The sequence below is a fragment of the Mytilus galloprovincialis genome, chromosome 1 (assembly GCF_965363235.1).
Source record: "Mytilus galloprovincialis chromosome 1, xbMytGall1.hap1.1, whole genome shotgun sequence".
Lineage (NCBI taxonomy): Eukaryota > Metazoa > Mollusca > Bivalvia > Mytilida > Mytilidae > Mytilus > Mytilus galloprovincialis.
This window is the reverse complement of record NC_134838.1, coordinates 91,643,041-91,668,572: the sequence shown is the minus strand read 5'-3', so window position 1 is coordinate 91,668,572 and position 25,532 is coordinate 91,643,041. Positions and strand designations below refer to the sequence as shown.

General features: G+C 31.7%; 1 protein-coding gene across 1 annotated transcript in view; it reads right to left on the bottom strand.

Annotated features, from left to right (window-relative positions):
• Positions 1–10,241: 10,241 nt before the first annotated feature.
• Positions 10,242–25,532, bottom strand: part of LOC143044551 (peroxisomal acyl-coenzyme A oxidase 1-like) — a 36,663-nt gene continuing 21,372 nt past the window's right edge. Inside the window, exons 11-15 of the mRNA XM_076216618.1 lie at positions 21,173–21,278; positions 20,370–20,516; positions 17,334–17,404; positions 12,017–12,152; positions 10,242–10,894 (exon numbers count right to left, since the gene is read on the bottom strand). Coding sequence (XP_076072733.1) covers positions 10,829–10,894; positions 12,017–12,152; positions 17,334–17,404; positions 20,370–20,516; positions 21,173–21,278 — 526 coding nt within the window. The 3' untranslated portion in view covers positions 10,242–10,828. The remainder of the gene's footprint in view (positions 10,895–12,016; positions 12,153–17,333; positions 17,405–20,369; positions 20,517–21,172; positions 21,279–25,532) is intronic.

Here is a 25,532-nt window from a genome sequence, read left to right as displayed (position 1 = left end):
TTTTTAGTTGTTTGAATATTTTTTTAAGAAGGATTCCAGTATTGGTACAGTTGTTTGTGTGGTCTGTTGTATTTGACAATAGCGATGGTGAATGTTAGCACCTTTGTATATACCAAAATCTGTTCAGTCACATCTTTTGAATTAAGAAATAAAATGTCATGCATTACGAATACCAAAACAGGCAGGAGATGACTGAAAAAAATATCACCAATAATAAGTCGAAGAAAACACAGACAATTGCTTGGCTAAAATACTAGTAAACAATCTTTATACGAAATATTCACATAATGCAGAAAACTTAAAACTGAGTAACACGAACCCTACCAAAACCTGTGAGTGTGCTCATGAAGATAAATCACATCATGGTCCACTGGTTGCACCCGTGGTGTATAATTCGATGATAAGTAGACATTTGAAATATATACATGGTCCTCAGCTACACAGATATTCAATTAATGCCAACAAATTAATCATGGCGTCCATATAACTTTCAAAAGGAATGATTTCGAACGTTTTTAAACTCTTGGTTATTAGTTCTCAAAGGTACCAGGCTTATGATTTTGATACGACAGACGCTATCAAAAAATTTAAAAAGCCAAACAAGTATAAAATTGAAGAGCATGCCGGATTCAAAACGGTCAAGGTAATCTATGTATGGGATAAAACAATCCTTCGTATTTTGAATAATTTTTACTTTTGCAAACAGTTAATTTATATAGAAAAAGACCATATAATTGATATTTATGTCAACACCAAGGTGCTGACTACTGAGCTGTTGATATCCTCGTGGACGAAACGTCCACCAGCAGTGGCTTCGACCCAGTGGTGTAAACAATTAATGAAATCATGATGCAAGTGGCAATCGATGGGAGTATATACAATGTACTACATATGTAAGAACTGCTTGAAATTGGCATCAAAATCACAAAATCAAAAAAAGAATCTTTTAGTTTGTCATAGTTTAATAATATCTTTTCAAATAATAAAGTGTAGCCGAGGTTATAAATAAAATTTGAATTTTGTTTTTCGATTACCTCATCAACTTGATAATATCAATGTAACAGAATAGACTACATCGTTTTATTAAAATTCATTAAACGCTTTTATTGATATGCATGTTCGATACAAAACTTACGTTCATATTTTAACACAATATTGATTTTTGTTTAGCTTTTATATGATTTCATTGTCTAATTCTAATTATTTTATCTTTAAAGGAGTTAAATTTGTATATCTTTATTTCTGAAACAAGAACTCATAATAGCATAACAAACCATTTTTCAAATTAATCATCATAATGCATTTCTAAGTAGGTGTTTTAAACGATTCTTCATTTATCACGCATCTACCCCTTGGACAGTTGCTTAATTTGTAGTTGTTTTATAGATTATATCATAACCCCCTGAAAGCAGTCAACTGCAAAATACACGTTTTTTTCCATTGTAAAATTTGAGTAAAATGATATTGCTAATGAAAAAGATAAAGTCAATTGTGTTATTGATGATTTGCTTCAAATTAATACATGTAAATTCAAAAACTTAACAGTACATATTTAAGTTAATATGCAAGTTTGAAACTAAAATTTACTTATCATTATATGTAATATTTTAGACTGTATCTTATTTAAACAGATCAATCTATGTCTGTAGGACTAGGCTACTTCGAAAGGATGTCTTAAATTAAAATGACTTCACGGTTCATCTAGCAAGCAAGCTAACCAAAGATATTACCTTTACCTACACACTCAATGCAATCAGCTGTAAAGGTAAAAAGGTTCCTACTTATCAATATTAGTTGTTTTACACAAATTATTTAACTAAGGCAATCACAAGTAAACTTATCATAGATACAAGGATTAACATTTTATTTTTACACCAGACGCGCGTTTCGTCTACAAAAGACTTATCAGTGATGATCGAATGAAAATAAATTTTTAAAAAGGCCAAATAGGGTACGAAGTTGAAAAGCATTGAGGATTCCTAAACGTTTTGCCAAATACAGCTAAAGTAATATATTCCTGAAGTAGAAAAGCCTAAGTTTAAAAAAAAAAAATTCAATGGACACCCATATAGATTTGCAAGCATGTCTGAAAACAGTATATTTGAATTTTTTTAATTTGAAAAATACTGATACAGGATTTTACTCTCATTTTTTCGAACCTCAACTACCAAACATGGGAAATAACTATTAGCTTACATGTTGTAGAAGGGAAGATTGAACAGTATATTTATCCACCACAGAGTGTTTGTAAATTTATACAGGCGTTGCTACACCAAAAGGTCATCGATTCTTAAATATTATTAGAAATCTTTACGTTTACGTTTTTATGCTTTAAACAAATTGAGAAGTTTAAGACAATCATCAACGTATACGAACTAAAATAAGTTAACCGTACGTAGATTAGCATTTATAACATATAGAAGGTCAAACAATATAACGATAGTAACCTCGATCAATTGTATACTTCTTTTTGATATATTAAAATGTTATTTATTATTTTTTATGAATTAACTAGTTTAACAATTTTTCTGTTCGACAAATCAGCAATTCTTTAGATTTTATTTTTGATCTTCAAAATATTTCCCGTTCATCTCGCGAAAGCTGTTAAAAGATACTAAAAGTCGTGATGATGGCTACTTACATGACAAGAAATAGAAAACAGACGTTATGCTAGAAATAAGAAATAAGAGCCTCACAGTAAGTTTTCCTTGTATGAAATGTGTTGCATAAAGAAAGGCAAAATGTAATAAAGGGAATACAAAATATTATAAGTCAAATGGGACAGACAACGCCATGAATGAACAGACAGACGACAAAAACGAGTTTCAAAACGACTGACCGTTGATTATTATCATATAAGAGTAAGCATAATTTAATGTGGTAAAATTAGAAAAAAACAAAAAAAGTCTGTACCATGTCAGTAATATAACATTTGTTATCCATTTGTTTGATATGTTTCAGCTTTTGATTTTTCCATTTGCTTAGGGCCTTTCCAAATCAGAATTTTCCTTGGAGTTCGGTTTTTTGCTTTGCTGCAAATATGTAAAATCTATTCGATTGACTGTGTGCATTTAGTAAATTTATTGTTATATGCAATTCACCGTTGAGTGGCAAAACTTTCTGCGATAAATACTAGTAGGTATCGTAAAGAATCATATTTTAAAGCAGATGCTTTATGATTGCGAATAAGACAAGTGTCAAATAATATACAAATAATGTCGATTTAAGTATTAATAAATCACTGTACGACCTTAAAAAATTAGAACAACCCGCACCAGATTGCTAGCTATTAAAGGCACGACATGACAAATGTGAAAAAAATAATTTAAACGAAAAAACAACGGCCTGTTGCTTAATATATGTATTTAAACGTACTCTACCAAGTCATCACAAAGTTAAATATGGTCGTATCGTTCACAAATAAATCTAGATGCTTAGTCTTTTTCAAAACCGTTAGATTTCTAATATTTGATGTTGTGTTTTTCTGTGACTGTATATTACATTAATTTGTAGGATCCTTTACTATAGATAATTTAGCTGATCTGTAACAATAACATCTTCATGCCTTATATATTATGTACTGTAGTACGCCGCTAGATTAAAACTGACGAGGAAAGGTAACAAACGGCCAGCGAAAGCTCTTTTTTTGAGAGCCCAGATGGTCGTGTGGTCTAGCGGGACGGCTGCAGTGCAGGCGATTTTGTGTCACGATATCACAGTAGCATGGGTTCGAATCCCGGCGAGGGAAGAACCAAAAATTTGCGAAAGCAAATTTACAGATCTAACATTGTTGGGTTGATGTTTAGACGAGTTGTATATACATTATGTACACAGCCATGTATCACCATCATTGATGGCGATCCGATGGATACATCTGTTGTAGAGTTGTCACTGACTCAGACGTACTTATAAATATAATTATTTTCTGTGACTGTATATTACATTAATTTGTAGGATCCTTTACTATAGATAATTTAGCTGATCTGTAACAATAACATTTTCATGCCTTATATATCATGTACTGTAGTACGCCGCTAGATTAAAACTGACGAGGAAAGGTAACACACGGCCAGCGAAAGCTCTTTTTTTGAGAGCCCAGGTGGTCGTGTGGTCTAGCGGGACGGCTGCAGTGCAGGCGATTTGGTGTCACGATATCACAGTAGCATGGGTTCGAATCCCGGCGAGGGAAGAACCAAAAATTTGCGAAAGCAAATTTACAGATCTAACATTGTTGGGTTGATGTTTAGACGAGTTGTATATATATATATATTTATATATACTAACAAAGGCCAGAGGCTCCTATATATATATATATATATATATATATATATATATATATATAAACAATATATTAAAAAAATGACCACAAATGGAAAGTAAATTTCTAGTGGTGATTGAAAACATTGGATAGACCACGAGTTGGACAATACAATTCGATCTGTTCCACAAATGACATGTGGTCCAGCCTCTAAAATAACCTAAATCGACAAATAGTCTAGAAAAACATTCTGTCAACTTTGTAAAAGAGAGTAACCATTTGTTAAAAAAATCATAGTTATATCATCACTACATATAAGTATCGGATTGAACCTGAGCAACCCGACTCTTTCGTGATGTTCTATGAATCACACAATGAATATAACGATTTTTAAATTTAATTCGAAACCTTGTTATGGCATTTCTAATACTGAATAAAATTGAAAATGGAAATAGGAAATGTGTCAAAGAGACAACAACCCGACCATAGAACAGACAACAGCAGAAGGTCACCAACAGGTCTTCATTGCAGCGAGAAATTCCCGCACCCGGAGGCGTCCTTCAGCTGGCCCTTAACAAATATATATATACTAGTTCAGTGATAATGAACGCCATACTAAACTTTAAATTGTAAAAAGAAAATAAAATTAAAAATAATACAAGACTAACAAAGGCCAGAGGCTCCTGACTTGGGACAGGCGCAAAAATGCATCAAATTCATCAAAAATTACCTTTTTTATAAATCTTTTTGATGGAACAGTAAAATATACTTAGAACAATGAAAATAAAAATAGTTAATGAACCTGATAAACATACTAAAATGAAACAATGTATTGCTAACACCAAAAATACAGCAGTTGACAGAAAGGTCCTTGTTTGGGCTTAAAAATATACGCAGAAGAAAATTATTTACGTCCAAATGTATAATAAATACTATGATAATAAAATTATAATAAATATTGTAAATAACAGTGGTTAGGTCAAATGGTGATAGCCAAGGTTGGAAGCCATGAGGTATATCTTCAGTTGTACTTATGTAAACAAATCGACTTTCGTAAGAGGTTTTGCCAATATTTTTAATCAACACTTCAAATTGCAATAATAAAAATCTTTTGAACAACAACAACAAATATAACATTAATCATCCAATATAGCCTTTTCCCTATTTGGCTGTAGTGCGCTACATGATATTGGTTATAGATTGCCTGAAAATGGGAACTCTTTCTATCTTAAATCCTTTTTATTATTATTTATAAAATTGAGAAAGGAAATGGGGAATGTGTCAAAGCGACAACAACCCGATCATAGAGCAGAAAACAGCCGAAAGCACCCAATGGTTCTTCAATGTAGCGAGAAACACCCCCACCCGTAGGCGTCCTTCAGCTAGCCCCTTAAAAATATGTATACTAATACAGTGATAATGGACGTCATACTAAACTCCGAATTATACACAAGAAATTAAAACTAAAAATCATACAAGACTAACAAAGGCCAGCCATTTTGGTAAGCTACATGTAAAAAGCTTGTTGCAGATGAAGGTCTCATAGTAAACAAGCACGTTGTAACAATGTGATTGATCAGAAATATCTAAACATGTATCATAATGTGGAACAGAATTAATCTTAGATATCCAGTTCAAAACTGTCTTTTAATTGTGATGATATCTTCTATAATGATTTTTTTTAATTTAAACTATCTTTTTCTATAAAATATATTCGAATTGGTCACCATTTACACAGATTTCAACTTCATACTGGTTTAGTTTGATTTGGGCATGTGGTTACTAGGCGAGTTTAATCCTTTGTGACTAATGACAATCTACGAAAAATATCGCAGAAGACTACGTAACCATAGTTATGATAGTCGAATTTAAAAGGCAAACTCCTTGTAAAAATTCAGACTGTCACAATTTTTAACGTAAATAACATCCGTCAAATCATTGAACTTTCCGGTAAATATATCAAAAATGTAAATGACTTTTACAGGTACTGGAAATTGTCAAAGAAACAGTGCGTAGATAAAACAAGGTGATGAATAAATTTGCTTTACTGTTTGATAATAGGCGATCTTGAGTTTACCAGAATTAGTAGAGGATTTCTTCGAGAAAAAATGTTCCTAACCACAGATTGCTGCAATCAGTGTAAAAGTGTCACATATGTAACGATAGCTGATGATAAAGTTGATTACTTAAAAAAAAATCTGGTTAATATTTCTGAAAATGCCATGATAACAATGACTGTTTATAACTACACCTTTTTAACAGAAAAAAACTTAAATTTGAAAAAAAGAAAATATCTTAATGTTGCTACTGGTATCTCTTAATCATGAAAAAAACTTCTCATGATATATGAATGTTTGACAAAGTTTATGTTTTCAAAACACTTTTATCCAAGACTGTATTTAAAAAGTTAACTAAAAAAATCTGAATCCATTTATCAGTTTAAGATGAAAAATACCAAAAAAATACGGATCTTTGATATTGTGTTTTGATCATCAAAAAAAATCCGTTCATGTTTCTTAAATATAACCTAAGTTATTGATGTCTAACAAAACGTTATACTTGAGTGGATCTTAATATTAACGCCAAAACATATCTTTCCCCTTTTATAAGTAAACAAGAGTACACATGCTTAAATGTCTCGCCTTCTTTACCAATCATTGATATTATGTTGATAGTTCCTTATATAAACTGTCACATAAACTTAACATTAACCAAGAAAACTAAACATTGACCAATGAACCATGAAAATTAGGTCAAGGTCAGATGAACCATGCCAGGCAGACATGTACAGCTAACAATTCTTCCATACAACAAATATAGTTGACCTATTGTTTATAGTTTCAGAAAAACTCACCAAAACACAAAAACTTAACACTGAGCAATGAACCGTGAAAATGAGGTCAAGGTCAAATATAACCTGCGTGATTGACATAAAGATCATAAAATATTTCCAAACACCAAATATAGTTGACCTTTTGCATATAGTATTAGAAAAAAGACCAAAACTCAAAAAGTTAACTTTGACCAATGAACCATGAAAATGAGGTCAAGGTCAGATGAACCATGCCAGGCAGACATGTACACCTATTGCATACAGTATAAGAAAAATAGACCAAAACACAAAAACTTAACTATAACCACTGAACAATGAAAATGAGGTCAAGGTGAGATGACACCTGCCAGTTGAACATGTACACCATACAGTCCTTCTATACACCGAAAATACTAGACCTATTGCTTATAGTATCTGAGATATGGACTTGACCACCAAAACTTAACCTTGTTCACTGATCCATGACATGAGGTCCAGGTCAAGTGAAAACTGTCTGACGGGCATGATGACCTTGCAAGGTACGCACATATCAAATATAGTTATCCTATTACTTATAATAAGAGAGAATTTCACATTACAAAAAATCTTTTTTTTTCAAGTAGTCACTGAACCATGAAAATGAGGTCAAGGACATTGGACATGTGACTGACTGAAACTTCGTAACGTGAGGCATCTATATACAGAGTATAAAGCATCCAGGTCTTTCACCTTCTAAAATATAAAGCTTTTAAGAAGTGAGGTAACACCGCCGCTGCCGCCGGATCTCTATCCCTATGTCGTGCTTTCTGCGACTTTTGTCACAGGCTCGACAATAAATTACAAGTAAAGCTCCATATACTTGTTTTTATCCTAGAAATGCTACAATAAAAATTCTGTAAAAGTTCCATGAAGGTTGGAAAAAGTAATTGATGTCTTAAAAACTGAAACTTCATGCCGTATCTCAATGTTGAGTGTAGAAATACTATGTTTGCCTTTTCAATACGAACGAATGAAATATAATATTTTAAAAAATTTGCTCTAGAAGCAGTTTCTAGATGATATAAAATCTTGTGTCCAAAATTGGTAAAATTCCTAGTAGGCTTGACATAGTGATGTCTAAAACCAATTTATCCAGAGTCTGAATATAATTATAATGTCAGTAAAGGAATGTAGGTCTCAATATATCGCAGACTCCATGATTAATATAATGATTAAAAAAATATGAATAAATTTCGATTCTAATTTATCTGAACTTTATGAGAAATGATACTTTTTTATCATGTCTTTCATCTCTTGTGCTATAAATTTTGATAATCATTTACCTATGTAACATGGTTAGTTCAAACTCTCGTGTCACAAACATTTATTCTTGGTATAGACAAGAGGGACGATAGATACCAAAGGGACAGTCAAACTCATAAATCAAAAATAAACTGACAACGCCATGACTAAAAATGAAAAAGACAAACAGACAAACAATAGTACTCATTACACAACATGGAAAACTAAATAATAAACAACACGAACCCCACCAAAAACTACGGGTAATCTCAGGTGCTTTGGAAGGGTAGCAGATCCTGATCCACATGTGGCACCCGTCGTGTTGCTTATGTTATAACAAATCTGGTAAATAGTCTAATTCAGTAGGTCACATTCATGAAAGGGAAGGGGATTGTAGTTACGACGTAAGGAACATATCCGATATCATTTGTGAAACGGTTATTTCATAACGGTCAACCAACTCGTGATGGAGTCCGTAAAATGTACGAAGTGATGATTTCAACTCCAACACTAGGAACTCTTGATTTGATAGCTTTCTTGTAAGCACAACCCTCTATCAAGCAAATCATGATAGGAAATGCAAGCACACGAATATCGTATCAATTGGGAGATATATACATCGTATGCAGGTGCTGCTGAAATGTTGCTACTTAGAAATCGAATTTCACAATTGTAAAGCTGCAATCATCTCTTTTGCCGTAATGTTTTGTTTTCAACCGACCCTCATTGTCAATTTCTAGATGTAAGTCAAGATATGAGGCCGACTTAGATGTGTCGGTTGTATCCTTTATCTCTAGTTCAATTGGATAGATGCGTTCAATATAGTAGCCAAACTTTGAATTATTTAGTGAAAGAACATCATCTATATAGCGGAAAGTAGAGTTTAAGAATATTGCTTACTTCTTATCTTTCTTCCTAGATGCAACGACGAACCAAATTGTTTATGACCTGTTTGTATTGAAAGTGGTCAGACCCTTCCGGATACCATCAATTGATAATCACTTGTAATTAACAAATGCTGATTTTTATTTTCAGTTCCATTCTAATATTATTAGAATATTTTGGGATAATCTACAATTGTATAGGTAAAAGCATATGTATAAACAGCTAAAATTAACTTCCAAGACCATACACTTTATAATCAAATAATAATTAACGACAACCCATGCTTCGGAAATTGTGATAATGTTTGATAAATTCATAAAAAAAGGAAGCAAAAGATACCAAAGGAACATTCAAACTCATAAGTCGAAAATATATTGACAACATCATGGCTAAAAATGAAGAGCTGAACAGACAGAAAGATGGTACACAAAACACAACTCAAGAATGGGCAACACGAACCCGACCAAAAACCAGGGGTGTTCTCAGCTGATCCTACTTCACATGCAACTAAAATACAACCGAAAAAGAGTTATATATATTTTTACGAACTCAAAGAAAGTAAGATTTATGTTCTAATTCATCTAACCTTACAATTAAATAATTCCAAACAAAAGAATTAAATTAAGCATACATTATTTAAACTTTAAAAAAAACCTGTCAGATATGACATTTTTACTTCTTGAACACCACATAAAGATAATTTCATTCCTATATTTTAGATAAAAACAAAACTGCATGTCACAAAATACATCCAGTAGATCGTACAAACTGTTAAAACACATAATATGTCTTAAAAGACGTAAAACGAAAGTTGTTATGAATAATTTGTGTTATGATTTGTGTTGACGAGTCATTGACGTATACACCATATATCTCCTAAAATATAACCTTTGTATAAGCTATCTAAAAACTACAATGCACAATCACGATGGTAGTTTGAATCCGGGTACAAGTTAGTACACAGGATACAAGGAAAAGCAAAAAAAAAAACGTGACTGATCGGCATCTTATATAAATATATACTTTATTTCAAAGCATGTATAAAATGTTAAATTTGTTTGCATTGGTTCTTGAATACATATTAACAAAAAAGTCTATAACAAGTAAAAAAAAACAAATTTCATCCAGTTTAAAATTATTCCATAATTAAAGTTAATAACTAAAATTTATATACTAGTTTAAATCCAACCTCTATGTTAATGGAAGAAACAACCTATTTAATTACAACATCTCAATTATTTATCTCAAAATGATAATGGACTCTTCAGCAACATCCCATCATTTATCAATGGCCTATTACAAATAATGCTGGTCATAATCAGAAACTGTATATTGCAATACTTTCACTATTTCAAAGTCACTGCACAATGCCAAAATATTTATCATTTAAGGAAAGATGGAATAATTTATGTAACATCACTATTGAGTGTTGATGATAAAATAACATTTTATAACTCTTAATTTGATTATAAATATCAGTAAAAATCTTAATCAAACATATTGTATCTATTCATATGAAATACAATGGCAATTCATCATAAACTATAGATGGACTTGAATGTCAATAATTTTGTCTACTAGAAAATCTATCATCACAGCTTTGATATCATCTCTCCAGACATAAGTGGTTTCAGGTATTTATAGTATGAAGGATGAACCTAAAACGATAAATCAAAACAATATAGCACATGTATTCATTTAAAAGGGATTTTCATCAATAAGTGATAGGGCTAGATTAAATTGATACTGTGGCTAACATATACTTTTTAACATTTTGTGCCATTTGTATGTGTATGTATCAAAGACTATTATCTTATGCCACACGTGGAGCAGGATCAGCATACCCTCCCAAAAGACCTGCAATCGTGTTGCCAAATCTTTAGTTTCTCTGTACTATCTTGTCCTCCATACAACCTCAAATTAATAACATGATCTCCGTTAATAGCAAACCCGTTTAAAAAAATCATTATTGAAATTATCAATCTAAGCAAAGTGCAATTACTATTACCAGGAACAAAAACTTTATGTTTTAATTTCCGATTGTATGACAATTTTGTCTGTAGCAGGAATAATTATAAACTAAAACCTTTCAGAATATATAATCAGTCCAAAATTACATATTTCTTGATAGTAATACAAATCTTCTACCATATCAATGAAAAACATAATTTTCTGTTATCTTTTATGTGTTGACACATTACAATCAGAAGTATACCTTCTTTTAATTAACAAACTGATCTGAATTATAATGGAAATTCACATCTCAATGATATACATGTTGGAATAAATTTAATCTGTAAATTTAGCTAAACAAATGAAATATATCAAGTTTACTATTTGCATGTTTTAAGGCAAATATGAAGCTTTCTTTATATTGCATTTATACTTTTAATTTGTTAATTTTACTTCTTTTTTTATAACCCATGAGGTGAATACCTGTTATAATATCACAAGTACATTATATACACAAGCAGATGTTTTCAATAAATTAAAAAATAAAGGTTAACAGGGAATCTAACAAGTTCTTTCTTTAAAAAAAAACATTTACTTTGATTTTTTTGTTAACAATATATAGTATGTACTATTAACAAACTTTTTTTTAAATATAGTATCCAAATCACATGTATTTAGTCTAAAAATGTGTACATAATACATTAACGGATATTACAGTAAGTAGGGGACTTCATTTGTTGTTTTGAAGAAAATCATGAAAAATTACAAAAAAAGTACTTTCACATATTGAATTTTTCATAAAATTAAGTTACTTATTTGTAACTTACCACATTTTGATTCATGGGGTTGTATTTTGTAGATTCATACAATCGTTCATATACATTGCCATCGTATACACCAAGCAAACTCCCTAAGGAATCATCGTGAATATCAAAGGCATCAACTAAAGATACTGCATTTGGTCTACAATAACAAATAAATATGAAGGCATCTCCAATTGACATCTAGTATAAAGTAAACAGTATACCATTAATGTTATCGATCATCCTTGACAATATTTATGTACAAAATGTACCTTTTGGCATCAATGTCTATCAACAGAATGTAGGTATTCCTATGGACACCAATTATGTCCCTTTGATAGCAGACTTGCAATTGATTTTGTACTTTAATAAGTCGTAATGTATGGCCAAACTCAGTAAAGACCCATCTAAATTCCATTTAATTTATAAATTCAACAACTCTTACCATTATCCTGATAATATTTGGCCTTTTATTTTTTTTTAATTTGAGCATCTTGTGTAGACAAAATATGTGAGACTGGCGTACAAAATTTTAATCCTGGTATCTATAAATAGTTTGTACATGTTAATTATCAAATACCAGATTTCTTCACCACAAATTTCTTTCAACCTTCACTAAATTGTTCCGCAGATAAAAATATTGTGTTTGAAAATTTGGCAGTTTTTGTAGAAAAAATATTTTTAGCACATCCTAATTTTAAGGTGATTTTGTTTCCTGAGCCCAAAATTTACTGTTACCAATTCAACACTAATTAGATCATTAAATATTATTTTCATTAGTATAAATATTTGATTTTATTATCAGTATATATATTACAACAATACTGGATATAACTGTCATACACATATAGATATAGGAAGATGTGGTATTAGTGCCAATGAGACAACTCTCCATCCAAATAACAATTTATAAAATCAACAATTGTTTACTTTTATAAATTGTTATTTGGATGGAGAGTTGTCTCATTGGCACTAATAGGTCAATGTACGGCCTTCAACAAAGAGCCTTGGTTCACATATAACAACAAGCTTTAAAGGACCCCAAAGTTACTAGGGTTAAACAATTCAAACGGGAAAACCAACAGCCAAACTGTATAATCAAAGACTAAATTGCTCTGAGGGATACGATTGCCATTGTTTCATTGATACATGCATGTATTAGTAAGTTGTTTTCAAAAATAATTCAACTGCACGTGCAAAAGAGGGACGAAAGATACCAAAGGGACAGTTAAATGCTCGTAAAATGTAATTTACGTAATCTGAATAGTTATTCAACTTTAAAAATAGCCAAGTGTATGAACAATGTACTTGTGTATTATTTTTGTACTATCAATTCCAAGTTTACTTTCCACAGCAGTCACTGAGAGTGAGAGAAGGTATTTCACTTCGTACCTTATCACCTATTTTCCTACGTGAATTCTAGAAGGAACCCCATTTCTAATTCTTTAAAAATTTAATTTCCTTTGGATCAGTGGGTATGACTCCATTCCGTACACATTCCTCTGTTTAATTGCGATCGGTTTTTAATATAATACGACGTCTATCGACAGAACAAGTCTCGATGTAGTTGTTTGACGAAAGTTAATAACGGAAGGGAGACAACTCGAAGCGATAATATGGAAGACTGCATTTTGGCTGAAGGGGTGTTCTAATTACACCTTTACTTTGTGGACTACACTTATTTTAATTTAAAAGATACATATGATATAAAATTATGCAACAATAATAACCCTCAATAGCAGACAGACATAGAAAGGATCTCCTGAGTTTCAACTTAATCAATGGAGTGGGGAATCCAGAGCAACCATTCAATCTGATACCCCGTCAAGTCAAGAAAAATATACACATGCGCATACTTACCTAAACAAACCCTAGACTTGTGATTTGTAGCAAGGACGTATTAAAATGTTAATTAAACGACCTCCATTTTTTTACGGAAGTACAATATCAAATATCAGTTTCATAACGATCACATATACGAAAACTCCACTTCAGTTCTAATATGACAGAAATAGATTTATTCATCGGAATTCAAAGAACTCTTGCATGTTATCAAAACTGGGGAATTCCCTCTGACGTGTTTCTTAATTTATGAAAACACTAAATATAAATACTGCTTAATTCTGATATTCCGTGTTGTTAAAATCACGCATACAAGTCAAGGGAAATATCGAAACATGAAGATTATGAGAAGAACATTATAGGACAGTTGTTTAAATTCAATCCTTTTGTTTTTTATACCATTTAAAACAAGACAATCTCAATAACCTGAGATGTTCCTTGATGTTTAGAATAAAACGGTTGACGTGAGGGCATGGCCCTGAGTCAATGGTATAAGTCTAGAGATTGCTTAAGAGCAATCGTATCCCAAAAAACGAGAAACATGTATAGATTACATAAACAAACGACAACTACTGTACATCAGATTCCTGACATAGGACAGGTGTAAACATTTGCAGCGGAATTAAAAGTTTTAATGGTACCAAACTTTCTCCCCTTTTCTGAAACAATAGTATAACATCACAACATAGAAAAACAAACGATAAGATATCAATTGGAAGGCGTAACTCAATCAAAAAACGTAAATTAACACACTATGAACAAATAAACACGTTCTAAGAACTAAAAATAAGTCTGTACCTTGATTTTGGCATTGCACAAGGTGATGTTTTATTCTTACTGTTAATGAAGTTTCTACACTAAATTCATAAGTTGTTGGATGGGTAATGAATGTTGTTACTGTCTTAGGTTGTTTTATTAGGTGTTATTGGCTTTGGGCTTTATTTTTATATCTAATTTAAATTTGATATCCGGTCTACAATTGCAAGAAGAATTGTAACATAATTATTTTGACATCTGAACTACTATATATAAATTGTAATTGAGGTCAGTCATGAACCTTTTCCATGGTTGTCTTGGGTCATAACTTAGGTTTTTCATCATTTGTAGAATTTGTGTTAATAACAACAAATTCTACAAATGATGAATCGGAAATTTTTGACAGTTAATATTAAATCATAGACAATTTTATTAGATGGGAGGATGGTTCAGATTAATATATTGCACAGACAAATCTATAATGATGAACATGGTTTGTTGACTTTCTAAATCTCTATCAATTGTTTTTATTGTGAGCATGCTATTGAATTGGTGTATGTCCATATCTACTTCCAAAAATTTTGATACAAATGAGATGTTTAGCTAGCTATAAAACCAGATTTAATCAAACATTGTACACATAAGAAAATGTCTGTGCCAAATCAGGAATATGATAGGTGTTTTCCATTCTTTTTATTGGTTTGAGCTTTTGATTTTGCCATTTGATTTTTCCTTGAAGTTCAGAATTTTTTTATATTTTTTTTTAACATATATCATAAATATTCAATAGTGTGCTATTTATAGATTATCCTTGATCATCTCAACAAGATTGATTTTCTCACTTGAGCCGGTACAAAGAAAGCCAGAAAAGCAAACGGGTGAGATGACCAATGATAATCTGTTTATCGCTATTTTACCTGTGAGGACGTTGTCACTTTCATGTAAATTTCATTAGCAACGCCACGTGCCTTCATTAGTTTCCAGCAATAATTTTCCATTTCAAGCGGGTAGCATGACATGAAAAATGATCACAAAAAAATATCAAAGGAAAAATGCACAAAATAGCGATAATTAAGAAATAATGACAATGTTGACTATGCTAGTATAATGCTTCATATCTGATGAGAAAATATGCCCTGATCTGTTTACTCTTTGAAACATCGTCAATATTTCTGAATGATGTATTATTCTTAAACAAAATGCTGCAATATTTGACATATCTATTCCTCATTTTAGGCTGCCTAAAATAATATTATAGGTAATGTTTTTGGTATAGGTTGTCTCTCTCAGCCACAATAGCAGTTTTTATTTTTTCTAAAACCAGATTTAATTAAAATTCTGTACAACATGGTAACTTAAAAATGCAAGTCAGAGTGAAATACAGACTTAGAACAGTGAATTTATCATGAATATGAATTATATGGTCATTTCTATAAAGGAGTAGGTTCCGGTAAGGCCCGATTTTGACCTCAAATTTCAGGTTCATCTAACGAAATATTTTGGACACTTTTTAAACACTTGTCTATTTCAATTGATTCAATAAGTTTATGTCAATAATTTTAACTGATTAAGTCATTAAAAACGCTCTGATACAAGCTTAAATATGAAAAATCTATCAAATGTGCAAAACATCGTCACTTTTTAGATGGTTTTTGTCAAAAATGAAAGTGGCCGCATACGTGTTCATCCTCAACCTTTATATATGTTATGTATTATCATCAAATACAACTTACATTTCAATATTATGAATGAACAAGAATGAGGCCACTTTCATTTAAGACGGAAACGGTCTAAATTTTAACTAAAATGCTAAAATTGTGACGATTTCACTAATTTAGCATGACTTAATGATGTTAGTACCCGAAATATGTGCATTGTATTGTCAAAAACAGCCCATATTTATGTAGCAGAAGCAATCTACTTTCCAATAAATAACTGCAAGATTACATTTTCACAATTTTGTAAAAATGCTTTATTTTGGGGCCAAAAAGGGGTCTTACTGAACCTACTCCTTTTTATAAATTTACAGTTATCAAAAGTATGAATTATTCTAAATACTAAGGATTTTCTTAAACCAGGCATAGATAACCTCAGCCGCATTTGGCACAACTTTTTTTGAAATTTGGGTCATCAATGCTCTTCAACTTTGTTTGGCGTTCTTTACTATCTTGATCTGAGTGTCACTGATGAGTCTTATGTAGAAGAAAAACATGTTTGGCATATTGAATGATAAGCCTGGTACTTTTGATAACTATTAGCATGTCAAAATGTTCTATTGTATTGTTTATTTGTGTATTTCTCTGTCCTGAATATTCTTGCATTTATTTGTACTGTATTCCTGTCATGTTATGTTGTCATTTTAGTCTTATAATTAACATTGTCATAAAAGCATGATGTTAGGCTAGCCACAAACCAGGTACAACCCACTTTTTTTTTTTAAATGTCCTCTACTAAGTCATGAAATGGCTGTTGTTATCTTATAGTTCATTTCTGTATGTGTTGCATTGTCGTTTGGTTTTTTGTTGCACTTTAGTGTTTCTGTTGTTTTGTTCTTTTCCTTTTATAGTTGATATGTTTCCCTCAGATTTAGTTTGTAACACTGATTTGTTTTCTCTCAATCAATTTATGACTTTGAACAGTGGTATACTACTGTTGCTTTAATTATACAAGCCTGTTCCCATTCCTGGTATGTGTGAAATATTTCACACTTCATATGTATCCTCAGAACATCTTTGCTTAGTACCTGATTATTTCTAATAGTTTAAGTTCCTGTTCCCTAATCCATTTCATCTGTTGTAGTCCTACAGATTCTGTCTGAAATGATAATAAAAGCAAAGTTTATTTTCAATTTTGTGTGTGCAAAAATTAAAATGAAATTGTTAACCACAGTACTATTTATACACCTGTTCGTATTTAACGTACTTAATTTAGCTGCTACAGCACAGATAAAACACTTTCTACAGTAATAAGTTGTCATCACTTAAAATCTTTATTGTATTATATAAAATATTGTCGAGGTCTCCTCATAAAAGTCCTTTATATATTTGTGAACCAGATGCTCCGCAGAGTGCAGCTTTATATGACTGCAGAGGTTGAACCCTGAACGGTTGGGGCAAGTATGGACACAACATTCAAGCTGGATTCAGCTCTAAATTTGGATTGTGATTAAATAGTTGACACAGCATAGGTTTCTGACACAGAATGAATGTGGTCTAATAAACTTAAAATTTGTTTTTTGCCTTTGAGCAATTCAAAATGCTGTTGAATATTAATCCTCTCAAACAAATGTTTGAAGAAATTTTCTTTATATTTATGAAATCTGAAATGAGAAAAATTGAATCCCCCCCCTCCACAATTTTTTTTTTCACATCCCCCATTCCCTTTTTCCAAAACTGATCTCAATTCAAATTACTAATGGAGTTTGCAACAATAACTACTCATTTAAATACATCATAAAATAATGTAAAAAAAGTGCTTGTTATCACTGAATTGTAAGGATTGTTTTAATTTATCAGTTGGTAGTAAAAGTGAATATACATTGTATATTGTATAAAACAATGATTTAAGTTGATTCAACTACTATTCTGGACAAAGAAAGATAACTGCAATTGAAAATTTCTTGCTATTGCGCAATATTGTGCAATTAGATATTTCTTGCTTTTGTGCAATACTGTGCAATTGAAAATACTTGCTATTGCACAATACTGTGCAATTGAAGATTTCTTGCTATTGTGCAATACTGTGCAATTGAAAATTTCTTGCTATTGCACAATACCGTGCAATTGAAGATTTCTTTCTATTGCTGAATACTGTGCAATTGAAAATTTCTTGCTATTGCACAATACATAATATAATAATTTTGGATCCTGATTTGGACCAATTTGAAAACTGGGCCAATAATAAAAAAATCTAAGTACATAAAATTGAGAATGGAAATGGGGAATGTGCCAAAGAGACAACAACCCGACCATAGAGCAGACAACAGCAGAAGGTCACCAACAGGTCTTCAATGCAACGAGAAATTCTCGCACCCGGACGCGTCCTTCAGCTGGCCCCTAAACAAATATATACTGGTTCAGTGATAATGAACACCATACTAAACTCCAAATTGTACACAAGAAACTAAAAGTTAAAATAATACAAGACTAACAAAGGCCAGAGGCTCCTGACTTGGGACAGGCGCAAAAATGCAGCGGGGTTAAACATGTTTGTGAGATCTCAACCCTCCCCTATACCTCTAGCCAATGCAGAAAAGTAAATGCATAACAATACCCACATTAAAATTCAGTTCAAGAGAAGTCCGAGTCTGATGTCAGAAGATGCAACCAAAGAAAATAAACAAAATGACAATAATACATAAATAACACCAGACTACTAGTAGTAAACTGACATGCCAGCTCCGGACCTCAATTAAACTGATTGAAAAATTATGTCTTCATCATATGAATATCAGGTACAATACTCCCCGTGAGGGGTTTAGTATCATACCATCATAACATATATGAGAAGAACATAACCCGTGTCATGCTAACAACTGGTTTATTAATAATAAATGTGTTTAGTTCCGATACCCTGTAAGTGATTCAATATTAACGTCAAAATATGCAATCTTTAACATGTTTAGATTCAGCATATCAAACAAGCCCAAGAATTCAAAAATCAAACTTAGTTTAATTTTGGACCCTTTGGACTTTAATGTCCACCAATTTGAAAATGGGACCAAAAATTAATAATCTACATACACAGTTAGATTTGGCATATCAAAGAACCCCAATTATTCAATTTTTGATGAAAATCAAACAAAGTTTAATTTTGGACCCCTATTTGGACCAACTTGAAAATTGGGCCAATAATAAAAAATCTAAGTACATTTTTAGATTCAGCATATCAAAGAACCCCAAGGATTCAATTTTTGTTAAAATCAAACTAAGTTTAATTTTGGACCCTTTGGACCTTAATGTAGACCAATTTTAAAACGGGACCAAAAATTAAGAATCTACGTACATAGTTAGATTCAGCATATCAAAGAACCCCAATTATACAATTTTTGATGAAATTAAACAATGTTTGATTTTGGACCCTTTGGGCCCCTTATTCCTAAACTGTTGGTACCAAAACTCCCAAAATCAATCCCAACCTTCCTTTTGTGGTCATAAACCTTGTGTCAGAATTTCATAGATTTCTATTTACTTAAACTAAAGTTATAGTGTGAAAACCAACAAAATGCTTATTTGGGCCCTTTTTGGCCCCTAATTCCTAAATTGTTGGGACCAAAACGTCCAAAATCAATCCCAACCTTCCTTTTGTGGTCATAAACCTTGTGTTTAAATTTCATATATTTCTATTTACTTAAACAAAAGTTATAGTGCGAAAACCAAAAGTATTCGGACGAGGACGAGGACGATGACGATGCCAACGTGATACCCATATACGAACAAAAATTTTCAATTTTTGCGGTCATATAAAAACTATGGATTCATTTAATTTCGTGGATACCAATTTTCGTGATTCAAGGAAAACTTACATATTTTTGGCTATTTAATTTCGTGGTTTTGGCAAAATCTGCATACATTCCTGTAGTTTGTAAGTCGTTGAACATTTAAATTTGTGGTTCTCCTGTACCCACGAAATCCACGAAAATTGGAATCCAACGAATATTAATGAATCCACAGTATATCATTAAAAGAAAAGGAAAAAAATTCCACTCTCAATATGATCCCTGCAAAAATGTTTTGAAAAACTTGTGGATGTATGTATATGCTTACTTAACAAAACTTACCTCCATAAAAGCTCCTGCGTTTTTTACAATTGTATGTAATGCATGTAACTGACATAATGATGTCAATACTTTAATTGTTTCTGGACTGGTTCTAAGAGAGGTAACTGCTGCTGTAAAGTCTAGCACCATTATAGTCTCACAATGTGCCTACAATTAGAAACATGAATGATATAAACATGATAAACATGATAAACATATACATGTTGAACATCCACATAAATCATCCTTCCAGATACTTAAAAGAAGCTTAGACTACTCCATTAATAAATCATGTAAAAGGCAAAGAGAACAAATTTTGCTTGATTTAAATATTTGCCGAATTAAGAAAAACACTGTATAGCTGTACCAGTTATTTGAAATAGTGCATTTTCAAATAGTGCTGATATTTGGGATAACTTGGGTCATATATTTGTAAAATGTCTGCATTTATTTTGTACACTGCTTACACATATAGTGCTATAGGCTCCTAAATATCATTATTTCCGAAAGGCATCCGTAGAATACGGATTTAGCCCTAAAAAAATTATTTATTACATCAATTAAATTCAAATATTTCGAAGTTTCGTAAATCAGAAAATTCAAACTTAAATCACTGAATACATTTAAAACAAGAATTTGCACAATTTATTTGTGAATGCTTTGTCAAAGATTATATGACTTCTTTGGAGACACTATCTTTCTCAGGGATTGAAAAATAAAATAAACTGCTGTGTCATGACCACATCCAGCAGGGTAAAAATGAAAATATCAAATCCCAAAATTATCTAAATATATTCTCTTTTTCTGACAAAACAAAATCATACCTCAGATACTCGCACTAATGATTGTAAATTGTTATTCATGGCTATGTGTTGTGGTGTACCAGATTCTATCGCAATCTGAAGTCTGCTAGCCACCGATCTGATTAGACTGAAATCAACAAAAGAGAAAGTGTGTAAGAATATACATGGAAAAAATATATTCATGTAACTAAAGGAAAAACAAACAGAAATCGGATTTCAAACAAATAAATGTATTGGTAACGCTTGTCAAAATTAAAAGCTGAACAAAGAGGGTTACAAACAAGCCACTGATCTACTTAGTCTATCATGCCTAACAAGGATGTATGTCCGTCACTGATATGATTTGAAAAGTGTCCAAAACTTATCAGATCAAACTGAATTTTGAAAGCTTAAAGTATGCTGGCCACTGATCTGATCAAACTGAAATGAAATACAAAGAACTCGGCTAGACACTGGATCGATTGATTAAACTAAAATAATATGAAAATGAGTTACTCCAAAACAAATTGGTCATCTGGTCAGTTATCTGATCTAACTAAAAAGTCAACTTGCAACTAAAGTTATCAATCTGAACTGCCAAACAAAGAATTGTGATAGATACTGATATAAAAAATAAACTTAAATGACAAAAAAATAATTCAGCTGAACAGCGATCTTATTTAAGTGAATTGCCAAACATAGAAGATACAAAATGTTACTGTCTGAGCAAGGATGATTCAAAATGAATTTGATTAATTAAAAAGCTTTCTTTGCAAGTTTGTTCAATTGGTTGGTATAAGTTTGATTGATTTAATAACCTGCATAATATTCCAGTGCTTAAATGGAATAGCTTGTAGCATTGACACCATCATTTTTTGAAAACTTACTGTTTATAATGATAAACTGTTGATAGTTTTTCTACCCAAAGCATAGATCTATTTATTCAGATTCAAAGCCATAATATAAACCTACTACTATTATCTAAAATTTGTTATCAATTTGTAACCAAAGCTTTAAATCTTTGTCATTGATTTGACATCAACTTGTTTTGAACAGAGTGGCCTTGATCCCTTCTGTCTTGCCGAAATACATACCTGGTGCATTAAATATTATAAACATAATATGTGATATCAGTTTCTGTGCAATTACTGATAAGATATGTTGTTATTCAAAAACCCAAATGTTGTCTACGCTAGGAATTTACTTGGCAAAACCTTCCCAAAGAAAGAAAGATACAAGGGGATACTCATAGCTTACATTTCATTGAAAAACTGAAACACAATGCCTAAAAATAGTCGACAATATGACAAACAAGATCACAAAACACTACATAAACATATGAACACTGCACAACAAGAAATCATCCAAAAACGGGTATGCTTGAAAAGAGTAGCTTTTGAATTGATGTAACCATCAACTCCATGAACGATTTGGCATTCAAAATGTTTTATTTCAAGCAACAAGGGTAAGTTTATAAAGACAATGTTTTTAATGAAAGTAAGGGCATTGTTCTTCTGCTATGTTTGGAGATAAACATGTTGAAATCAATTCACATGTGGTATGGACATCTTACCAAGTACTTATACATATTATTTTAATACTTATATAGAATTTCAAGTGGACTGATGAAATAGTAAAATAATATGTTTACAACATTGTTTGTTTTGTGATTTACCTAAACTATTGTAATTAATTTATGTCTTGAGCTGCTGTTAACATTGCACTAGAAGTTGGATTCAACCTAACCTTACCTGAAACGATACAATCTTTATGTTGGATGTAAAAAGGAAAATGTTACAACAATAGCTTGTTATAATTCACACAGATAGAATATTCATCAGATCATGTGGATTATTTTTCCCATCTTAAGAAACTTCCTAAAACATATCTTCAACACTGCCCACAATATTTTATAAAACCTGATTATCACTATATTACAAAACCTTACATAAAGTCATTTATATGTGTTCTATAAAGCTTTCATATATTATGTTGCCACCTTTATATGTATATGTATAATGTTAACTCTAACAATTAATTTTACTGTGTTGCTGATATTTTTTAATCTAAATAAAACCAGCTACTTTGACATTTCCATAAAGAATTCGGATTAAAAAAATGCTTTTAAAAAAACACCCACGCTAAATCAAATCTAGCAGTTGTAAGCAGCCATCAACAGGATTATGGTAAATTAAAATAGTATGAATTCAAATTCCTGTTGATCAGATTTGCAGTGAACAGTTTCAATCTAACCATCATTGTTTACATGAAAATATCGACAAAGAATAATTGTGGCCATAGAACAAGCCCTGCTCCCACCAGGTTTCTATATAAACTGAACTGTGTAAGAAGTGGATAAAAAAAACAAATTTAGGTATACATTAACTATGTTCACATTATTATTGACCAGTGTACTAAATGTCTAGTTGTTGTAATCACAACTTCATGTCAAATCTATTCATAAGGTTAACCTGATAATTCCCTGTAAAATCTAGGACAGAATCATCATTTGACGTCTGTTTTTAAAGGTCCACATGAGGATGAACAGGTGTACAAAGATTCAAGTTCTTTAACAAAAACAAGATCAAGGAAACCAACTGAAATTAAAAAATTTTGAACCCGATAATAGACATACAAAGTAGAAAGACAATACCAGGATGGCAATCACAAATTAAAACTAAAATACAATTACAACAGACAACACCATGAACAAAAAAAGACAACAACAAAACAATTACATTAATAAAACGTTAAACCGAAAACTGAAACCGTACCACAAGTACAACTCATTTTATATTTGTTTTTATGATTTTCTGCTTTTCTCTAAATCCAGTGTTCACATAAAAATCGAAACATATTCTAACCAGTTATTGCCAATATACCACATTATTTCCAAAGATGCTATTAAACAAAGAGTCACAAATGGTGAAGTTGAGATCATCATTTGGTAACTTTAAAGGACGCAATTACGAGTTGGTTGGCCGTTATGGAATAACCACTTCACAGGTGATATTGGATATGCTCCTTATGTCGGAACTGAAATTCCCTTCCCCTTTCAGGAATGAGACCTACCGAATTAGACTATTTACTGGGTTTGTGGTAACATGAGCAACATGACGGGTGCCACATGAGGATCAGGATCTGCTTACCCTTCTGGAGCACCTGAGATCAACCCTGGTACGTGGGCTTTGTGTTGCTTGGTCTTTAGTTTTACTATGTTGTGTCTTGTGTACTATTATTTGTCTGTTTGTCTTTTTATTTTTTAGCTATGGCACTGTCAGTTTATTTTCAATCTATGAGTTTGACTGTCCCTCTAGTATCTTTCAGAATTTATCTCCTAAAAATGTCAATCTTTTACTTTCATTCAGTTTGATAAGTTGATACCATCAAACCATTTAGGAATGTTGCTACAGTACAGAAACTACATTTACTGAGTTCTCCTCTTAGGTCTGAGAACACAGTTATTTTGTAGTTTCGTAGTGTATGAAAAAACGCGTGTTTAAAAATTGCACATGCTCTTTCCAAATTTTTTTTTTACAGTGTAGTGTACTACCTATGGGACAAATTATAACATAATGACTGGAAAGTATATTGACTCTAACATAAAATATGGACAATTTTGTGTTAAACCGTCTATGCTCTTCAACTTTTTCTTGTTTGGCTTTCTAAAAGAAGGACGAAAGATACCAAAGGGACAGTCAAACTCATAAATCGAAAATAAACTGAAAACGCCATGGCTAAAAAAATGAAAAATACAAACAGACAAACAATAGTACACATGACACAACATAGAAAACTAAAGAATAAACAACACGAACCCCACCAAAACTAGGGTGATCTCAGGTGCTCCAGAAGGGTAAGCAGATCCTGCTCCACATGGGGCACCCGTCATGTTGCTTATGTGATAACAAATCTGGTAAATAGTCTAATTCGGTAGGTCAGATTCATGAAAGGGAAGGGGATTGTAGTTTAGACGTAAGGAACATATCCGATATCATTGGTCAACCAACTGGTGATGGCGTCCGTAAAATTTTTAAAGGGATGATTTCAACTTCACCATTTGGAACTCTTGGTTTAATAGCTTCCTTGTGAGCAGCAACCCTCTGTCAAGAAAAGCATGATAGGAAATGCAAGCACGGGAATGTTGTATAAATTTGGAGATATATACCCTGTATGCAGGTGCTACTGGAATGTTGCTACTTAGAAATGGAAAGTTCAAAATTGGAAAGCTGAAATCATCTCTTTTGTCATAAAATTTTGTTTCAACTATTTTGATATGAGCTTCACTGATGAGTCTTCTGTAGATGAAACGTGTGTCAGGCGTAATAAATTATATGCCTGGTACCTTTGATAACTACTTTAAATCCTTTTGTCAGATTCACACCTAACAATTAAGGCTTCA